General features: G+C 42.8%; 1 protein-coding gene across 1 annotated transcript in view; it reads right to left on the bottom strand.

The window, feature by feature from the left end:
* The window catches only part of plppr2a (phospholipid phosphatase related 2a), a 49,056-nt gene extending 40,945 nt beyond the window's left edge, over nucleotides 1-8,111 (bottom strand). The window contains exons 1-3 of the mRNA XM_039824561.1: nucleotides 8,076-8,111; nucleotides 4,441-4,609; nucleotides 3,656-3,726 (exon numbers count right to left, since the gene is read on the bottom strand). Of these exons, the coding sequence (XP_039680495.1) occupies nucleotides 3,656-3,726; nucleotides 4,441-4,609; nucleotides 8,076-8,111 (276 nt within the window). The remainder of the gene's footprint in view (nucleotides 1-3,655; nucleotides 3,727-4,440; nucleotides 4,610-8,075) is intronic.
* Between the last annotated feature and the right edge of the window lie 923 nt (nucleotides 8,112-9,034).

Below are 9,034 nucleotides of genomic sequence, written 5' to 3'. Positions count from 1 at the left end.
GGCCTGTTCAGCTGGTGCATGGGTCCATTGTATTTTAGTTCTGATTGTGCGAGGGAGATCAGCTGCTCACAACTCAATCAAGCACAGTGCTTGCAGGTTTGGAGGCCTAAGTGGAGGAGAAAAGGTAAGTCAATTACACTTTTATACTATCAGGGGTCCTTATTGTTGTGGATGCCCACAGTTATATAAACAGAAATGTCAGCAGTAACTCACTGTCTATCTTTACCCCCCTGCTTTATGTAGTTATTGGTAGTTTAGTTAGTGGTTGAGTCCCCTTCATAGTATTTATTTATGTATTTATTTGACAGGGTCAATGCACAGCTCCTTAGCAGCACCAGAGTTAGCTATAAGCTCATTTTCATCTGTAGTCCCTGGGCAGGAAACAGAGAATTACATTTATTTAAGGTGGAAGTGCAAACACGTCAAGGAGCCAAAAGGTAAGAACTGGTTTAATCTTCAACAATGAATTGTATTTTATGGGTATTATGTGTTTTAGAAGAAAAGTAAAATCTTAATCTGTGAAGTAATGTAACCATAGCTGTCAAATAAATGCAGTGAAGTGAAAAGCACATTTCACTAACTACATTCTCCTGATGATACTTACACACTTTTACTGAAATAACATTCTCATTGCAGGACTTTAACTTGTAACAGAGTCTTTTTACAGTGTGGTATTAGTACTTTTAAGTAAAGAATCTGAATACTACTTCCACCGCTCGCTGGCCGTTAGATATCAGATGAGCTCCCTCCATTTCTGATTTTAAATCTAGACATCTGTATTTGTAAATAGCTGCTTGTTTTTTGTGTTTACTTTTTACATTTCAATGTTTTTTAATACAGCACATTAGCGTTTTTCTGAACAACAATTTGGTCATCTTAAGCTGTGTTTAAATAAGCTTTACTTACAAACATTCACCCTCACTTTCTGCAACATGCATGTGTATCTATTATATGACTCCTGTCATATGCATGGTTGTGCATATGCAGGCTAAATCCACAAGATGGCGATGCACAACACAATGTGCTTGTTCATGTTTTGAAGGAGCTGCAGAGAGACAATCCTCACCCCAGCATTCATCTTTTCAGACATTTTAAGAAGGGATTGAAGAGATTTTCTCAAGCTGTGTCGTGAAATGAAGGGTACAATTGCAGCAGTTAATGAGAAAGATCTGCACCTGTGTACGCTAATGAGACATAATGAAATCCATTTTCTTAATGTCACAGATAATGGAAAGAATTACTTATACATCAGCGTCTCTGCGCCCTTCATTCTGCACAATTGATTAGCTTTTTTGACTCGTTGTAGGTAGAACTGGCACCCATAAAACGCACACATCTCCAGCGATGAATGACACTGAAAAGCTGATTAGAGAAAGCTTACAGTACAGGCGACTCTAATTGCAACAGGCTCGATGTTGCAGACTTTCGAGAGATGCACCTGCAAAAAACAACCTCTGTTTGTCTGAATTTAAACGACCACCAAATGTCCCGGTCAGAGAGGTTCAAAGGATGCCATAGGACACCGTTTCCTCGGTGAAATCCCACCTGCGTCTCTCTCTCTCTCTCTCTCTCTCTCTCTCTCTCTCTCTCTCTCTCTCTCTCTCTCTCTCTCTCTCTCTCTCTCTGCCTCTCTGCCTCTTTCTTTCTCTCTTCCTCATTAGCGTGGGCAGCACAACTCGCTCCCTTAGTTTGCTGGGAATGTTAATTCTCTTCTCCTTTGCATTCCAATCACAGGGGTGTTCTGGTGATTTCATTTTCAACCAGCATGCTCATTTGGTTTTTGAAGGTAAAACGTGATCAGTGTGACCAAAAAAAGCTTCAATAGTTTAGTGCTGAGTTGGGTTACAGACTGTGGCTGAAAGCCACAAAGAGCCTTAAAAAAAAGCACAATAGAGGATAAAAAGTAAGTAGTATTTCTTCGAGAGTAATCATATTCAGCCTTTGTGCAAATTAAAATATCTGATATTACAGAATGCATTGGCATGAGTGGTGTATAAGGGAACATTTTAGGCTAAGATCACAAAGATAAAGCACCATTACATGAAGATACAGGTCGATGTATAGAGTCGACACATTCTCATGATTGGATCATACGAAAACTTTTAGTCATGCACAATTTGTATGATATCCTACGACATTACAGCGACTGCCAACCGGTCACATAACAGTTCATTGGGGGAGGGGGGGGGGGTTTAAAGTAACTTTTTATTTGACAGGACAGCTGAAGAAATGAAATGGGGAAAGAGAGGAGGGAATGACATGCAGCAAAGGGCTGCAGGTTGGAGTCGTACCCTGGCCCGCTGCATCGAGGAGTAAACCTTCTCCATATTTGGGTGCCCGGTTAGCACAGTTGGTAGAGCGGACGCCCAAATATAGAGAAGGTTTACTCCTCGATGCATGACCGTTAAGTTTAGCGGTCTTTACGGTTAAATTTAGTCGAGAAAAAGGTGACCGTGAGACGGGTACAAAGCACCGCGAGGTGACGAAGTTTCAGCGGCCGTTACAGTTGAATTTAGCCGACATAAAGGTAACTGTCCTGCAGCAACGACAGCTGAGTTTAGGCGAGAGCGAGTTAGATTTTTAAGTGGCATGTGGCACGTGCCATTGGCATGTACTTTCGTACGCCAATTGCATATGAATTGACGCCGTAGCGAGTAGTATGAAAGGGCGAAAATCCATTTAGGTCCATTGGTCAGGGGGGAGGATGGGTTAAACACAGGACTTTCACCCAGGAGAGCAGGGATCGAGTCTAACCCTAACCCTGTTATTCTTTTCTGAAACGCGTGTCACATAGCCTCGCAAAACACTCCACGTGGCTTTAGAAAGTGCCAAGTAGCCTATATGTTAACAAAATGTTACGTTTTAAGTTATATTTTAACATAAGTTGTGTTACGGTGAAGAACTGAGTTATATTTTAACGTTATAAGTTATATTTTACCTCTTACGGTGAAGGACATGTCACTTCCGGCTGCCACATGCCACTTAAAAATCTAACTCCTAGTAGTTTAGGCACTAAAACGACTAGTTAAGATTAGAAAGAAGATTGTGGTTTGCGTTAAACACACCAGTCCCATTTAATAGTACTCCCGGGGGCGCCCGGTTAGCCCAGTTGGTAGAGCGGCCACATATATATATATATATATCTATCTATCTATCTATCTATCTATCTATCTATCTATCTATCTATCTATCTATCTATCTATCTATCTATCTATCTATCTATCTCAAATGCATACAAGAGAGTTTAAAAACAGGATAAGAGCAGCATAATTATAACTACTGCACACAGCCCAGTTCTCATCTGGTCTGGTATATATGTACGAATAGTTTGTCTTGTGTTTTCTCCTTAACTTCTTCTATGACACAAACTCCTCTCCCTCGCTTTAGGACCACTGCATCCGCCACAAAATACCTGGAATACATGCAAATTACAGTGCACTTATTTTCGTAGATATATTTTTTAATAGTTCATGAGAACAGCCTGACAAATGCAATACCAGCAGCACGGATATGACCACACACACAAACACACTAACTCCTCCTTGCCTTCCACGTCTGTCTGTCCCATCATGACTCATCCAGCTTGTCTCTCATCCTCGCCTCCACTTAACCACGATGATGACATGTGCAACTTCCTCAGCTGACTGCGCCTCACCTCCAAACTGTCAGGAGAAAACTGATGGCCCGGACCCACAGCCCCTGCTTTTAGAAACAGGTCCCGTATCCCTGCAGAAAGCAGACAGCACGGAGCGGGATAGAATTTGAGATTCGAGTGGGAATGCGCCGTCGTCTGGCTGTTATAGATTTTCTGTAGTGCTTCTTGCTGCTTTTCTACTCATCTGCCACCTGCCTGCCTGCACGGCACCGACGAGAATATAAATCAGGGCCTTTCAACTACATTTGAGATTGAAAATTAACTAAATTGTTGAATCAACTTGATGTGATCAACTATTCACTCTATAGCTCTATTCACACATGACTAGTACAACCTGGGAACCTCTAGTCATTTGTAATAATCAGTCGTGTTCGTAATATGTAAAGTAAAAATTACACCGCAAATTACCTACTATATACTTACTATATTTTGCCAAACACAGAGGATGTGTGATAATCAGGGCCACACAGAATCTGCAGCCACAGAATCTTCTGCTGATAGACAGACAGACAGACAGACTGACTTAGCACAAAAAGTTAGGAAATTTGTGTTTGGTAGATTATTTCACTGTGTTAAACAATGCTTTTTGGCAATAAATTGTATACTGTTGGAAAGCCTGCTTAGTTTCCTTACATTGCCCATTTGTAGGGAACATGCATTTGTGGGATGAGCAGCAGCGCTGAGTATGTGGGTTGCGGCCATGAAAAATTTGCCAAATCTTCTCTTCCAATGCGAAACAGCTTATTTTGCTGTTGCTATTGACACTTGTTTTGAGCTTCTGGTACCCCCAGGTGCTGCCAGTTGGATCGTAGGGTCAAAGTGTGGAGAAGATGCGGAGAACGCTATGCTGACTGCTGCACCGATAGAGTAACACCTGTTGGTGCAGGCAGTGTGATGGTGTGGGGCGGCATCTCCCTCACTGGGAAAACGAGGCTTGTCATCATTGGAGGCAATCTCAATGCAGAGAGATATAGAGATGAGATACTGCAACCAGTGGCAATCCCATATCTCCACAGTCTGGGACTGAACTCTCTCCTCCAAGATGACCACGCTGGCCCCCACAGGGCAGGGTTTATCAGAGACTACCTCCAGAATGTGTGAGTGGAGAGGATAGATGGCCTGCCAGCAGTCCTGACCTCAACCCCATTGAACACTTTTGGGATCAGCTTGGGCGTGCTGTTCGTGCCAGAGTGACCAACACAACCACGTTGGCTGACTTGTGACAGATGCTGGTTGAAGAATGGGGATGCCATCCCACAGCAGTGTGTGATGTTAGGTTGTAAAAAGCTAAACCATTGGTGATGTCTGATAAAAATGTACTTTTAGTTGAATGAACACTGTAGCTGGAGGAAGCACTGAATCAACCGATTGCATCACACCACACCTAATCAGCATTTGACTACCCCAGCCCAAACCCAAGCTTCTAAAGAATTAATCAGGTCATATCAGTCATTTAGCATACAGGATAAAGCTCCTTGTCTCCACACATGGAGATCTATTGTATCTGTTTTTGGGGAGTCACCCCCTGTTGGGCCAGACTTGTTTAGAACAAAGAAAATGTGTATCTCTGTAAACTTGAATATAATCAGCACTACCATGATAAATGACCTTTGTCTGTGACCTGGAGCAAACTGGAAATCAGAGGTGTGTCCTTAACCTGAGAGACATCTGACCAATAGGGGAAGATTTCATTTGAGGAAACACCCAGGTGTAGGGAATAAATGTGTGATCTGAGAAAAAATTTGGGGCTTCAATCTGTGACCCTGCAAGGGGAAGCATTTTGAAGACCGCTGTTTACAGCGTATTGTTTTGTCATGTCGCATGGATGCTAACTGTGACCCGACAGGGGAAGCATGTTTGCAGTCTGCTGCTGGCAGTGTTTCATGTTTTGTTTGATTGTGTTTTGACTGTCGTTTTCATCGTGTTGTTTTATTAAGTCTTTTGCTTAACTTTCAATTCGACCCAGCCTCTCCTTTCTCCTCAGAAATCAAACTATCACGTCTTTCATTTCTTAACAGTGACCAGGCTGGTGACCAGTATGGGGAGGAGGTCCCGGGCTGGTGTAGCTGTGTATGGTTCTTCCACACGCTACTCAGGCTCCTCCAATAAATTGTTCAATTGCCAATATGTCTTGTTTCTTCAAACTTCAATCATCCAATCCACCAAACACCAAACGAGTCAATGGCAGAATAAGCTGTTTGGCATTGGCAGAGAAGATTTGGCAAATTTTTCATGGGTGCAACCCACATACTCAGCACTGCTGCACCACAAATGCATGATCCTTACAAATGGGGCTCCACTAGAAAGGGAACTAAACAGGCTTTCCAACAATATAAGATTTATTGCCAAAATGCATTGTTACCACAGAAAAATAATCTACCAAACACAAATTTACATACTTTTTTGTGCTAAGGATGGATGGATGGATAGATAGATAGATACTTTATTAGTCCCGAGGGAAATTTTAGGCATCCAGTAGCTTAGACAACCATAAAGAAAAGTCAATTTCTCCCCTCCCCCTTTGTGTGGTATTGAAGAGCTGGATGGCCCTGGGGACAAAGGACCTCCTCAACCTGTCTGACAGAAGTCAGCCAATGAACATGCTCCTCTGTTTGATGAACACGCTGTGTAGTGGGTGGCGGTCATTGTCCACGATCGCCAGCATCCTACTCACGGTCCGTTTCTCTGCAGTTGTTGTGCAGCTCGATGCCAACAACAGAGCCAGCTTTCCTTACCGGCCTGTTCAGTCGCCCAGCGTCTCTCTCTCCTTAATGCTGCCTCCCCAGCACACCAGAGCATAAAGCAGGACACTGGCAATGACTGACTGTTAAATCATCCAGAGGAGCTTACTGTAGACACTGAATGACCTGATTTTAAACAACTTAAAATAAAACTCAAGATGTCAACACATCTCCACCCAAAAACAGGACCAACTGTCCGCTAAATTACACAGATTTTTATTCTGGATCAGCGCTGAAAATGGTTAAAACTAGTGCTGTCAGTTATTAAAGGAGTCAATGTTTTTATCGCGAGATTAACGTTCTTTTAGTCCCAGCAAACTTTGTAGTTTTTTCGACATGCTGTTGCACCAACTAGTAACGTTAGAAAAACTACAAACACCACAGCGGATCTAGCTAGACCGGAAACACCACAACATGCACGCTGCACCTTATATACTGTCTATGCGCCGCACACACTGGTTTACACTTGCTTGCGAGCCGGCCAAACAGTAGTACATACCTGCAAACTAGTTGCTTTTCGACGAAAATCGCCGTTTTGAATGGGGTCCGAGACCCAGTGCTAATACGGCTTAATGACCGTTATCTACCGGACCAAATAGCAACGCTGATTTCGGTGCCTTATTTAGGTGCCTCTTAGATGCCTGCGTTTCTCTCTGATGCTCCGAAAACGGACATTAGAGGTAACGTTAGCCTACCGTTAGCTAGTCAACACTACACTTAGCAGTAGGTAACGTTAGCCTACCGTTAGCTAGTCAACACTACACTTAGCAGCAGGTAACGTTAGCCTACCGTTAGCTAGTCAACACTACACTTAGCAGCAGGTAATGTTAGCCTACCGTTAGCTAGTCAACACTACACTTAGCAGCAGGTAATGTTAGCCTACCGTTAGCTAGTCAACACTACACTTAGCAGCAGGTAACGTTAGCCTACCGTTAGCTAGTCAACACTACACTTAGCAGCAGGTAACGTTAGCCTACCGTTAGCTAGGCAACACTACACCTAGCAGCAGGTAACGAAAATCGTGACCTGTAAGCGTTCGAGAATCGTGACGTGCGCGCGAAATAAACGTCAAAATTTGGCCCGCCTAGTTGTGCGGCAAAAACACGGGAAAGTGTTTTTTTAACTGCAGTTAAATAGACATTTAAAGCAGAATTTGTCAGATTTGCCGACTTTGAAACTCTGAAATTCCTTCATATTTAGGCAGAAACATTGTTGTAAAGAAAAAAGATAATTGTTTTTGCTTGATTTGCTAAATTCTTTGATGGCTAAGGAACATTTTTTCTGACTTTTGTACGGCTTTATGTCGACAAATGTAACTAAAAGCATAAAAAAATGTTGGAAAATGCTACAAAATTGTCAAAAAATGCGACAAAAAATGTCAAAAGGCGACAATTTAAATAAAAAGGTGACAAACGTCTGAGAAAGCCATAAAGAGAAACATACAAAAATGACTACAGCAATGTCAAAGAAGCAACAGTAATACAGTCAAAGATATTTGACTTTTTCAGTGCAACAAAAGCCTATCTATAAACTCTCCATGTCTGGCCCTTGATGGGATTCTCTTTTTCCAGTGTGGCCCTCTGGGAAAAGGAGTTTGACACCCCTGGTCTAAACTTTTGCCGACGCATGACGCTCAATTTTTGTCTGCTAAACTCAACTGCAACGCCACTTAAAGTTACCTCACTGTGCTCTGTGCCCAGCTCACAGTCGCCCATTTTCTCAGCAAATGTAACTGTAAAGACCGCTAAACTTAACTGTCATGGGCCAGCGGTTGCTATAATTTAGTAGGATATCATACGAATTGTTGTGCAGAAGTTCAGTGACCTTTCTATCCATTTTATTTCTATGAATGAAGCACTTTGGGCTGCATGCTTGCATGAAAGGTGCTTTATAAACAAATACAAGTAAAGGTTATTAAGTTCCTGCTCCTCACTAATCTGCCTCTTATTTTCCTTTTCTCTTTACATGAAAAATAACAGAGTGACACACACAGACAGACACACACAGACAGACACACACACAGACACACAGACAGACACACACACACACACACACAGACACACAGACACACACACACACAGACACACAGACAGACACACAGACAGACAGACACACACAGACAGACACACACAGACAGACACACAGACAGACACACACAGACAGACACACACACAAACACACAGACATACACACGCACACAGAGACACACACACGCGTGCACACACACACACACAGACAGACACACACACCCACACACGCATACATACAAACACACATACAGACACACACAGAGACACACACGCATGCACACAGACACACACACATAGAAACACAGACACCTACACAGACACACACAAACGCATACACACAGAGACACACACACACACACAGAGACACACACACACACACACACATAGACACACTCACACACTCACACACACACAGACAGACACACACACCCACACACGCATACATACAAACACACATACAGACACACACAGAGACACACACGCATGCACACAGACACACACACATAGAAACACAGACACCTACACAGACACACACAAACGCATACACACAGAGACACACACACACACACATAGACACACTCACACACACTCACACACACACACACACA

This window comes from Perca fluviatilis, chromosome 15, assembly GCF_010015445.1.
Source record: "Perca fluviatilis chromosome 15, GENO_Pfluv_1.0, whole genome shotgun sequence".
In the NCBI taxonomy this organism is placed as follows: Eukaryota; Metazoa; Chordata; class Actinopteri; order Perciformes; family Percidae; genus Perca; species Perca fluviatilis.
The sequence above is the reverse complement of the archived record's forward strand: the minus strand, read 5'-3'. Positions and strand labels throughout refer to the sequence as shown.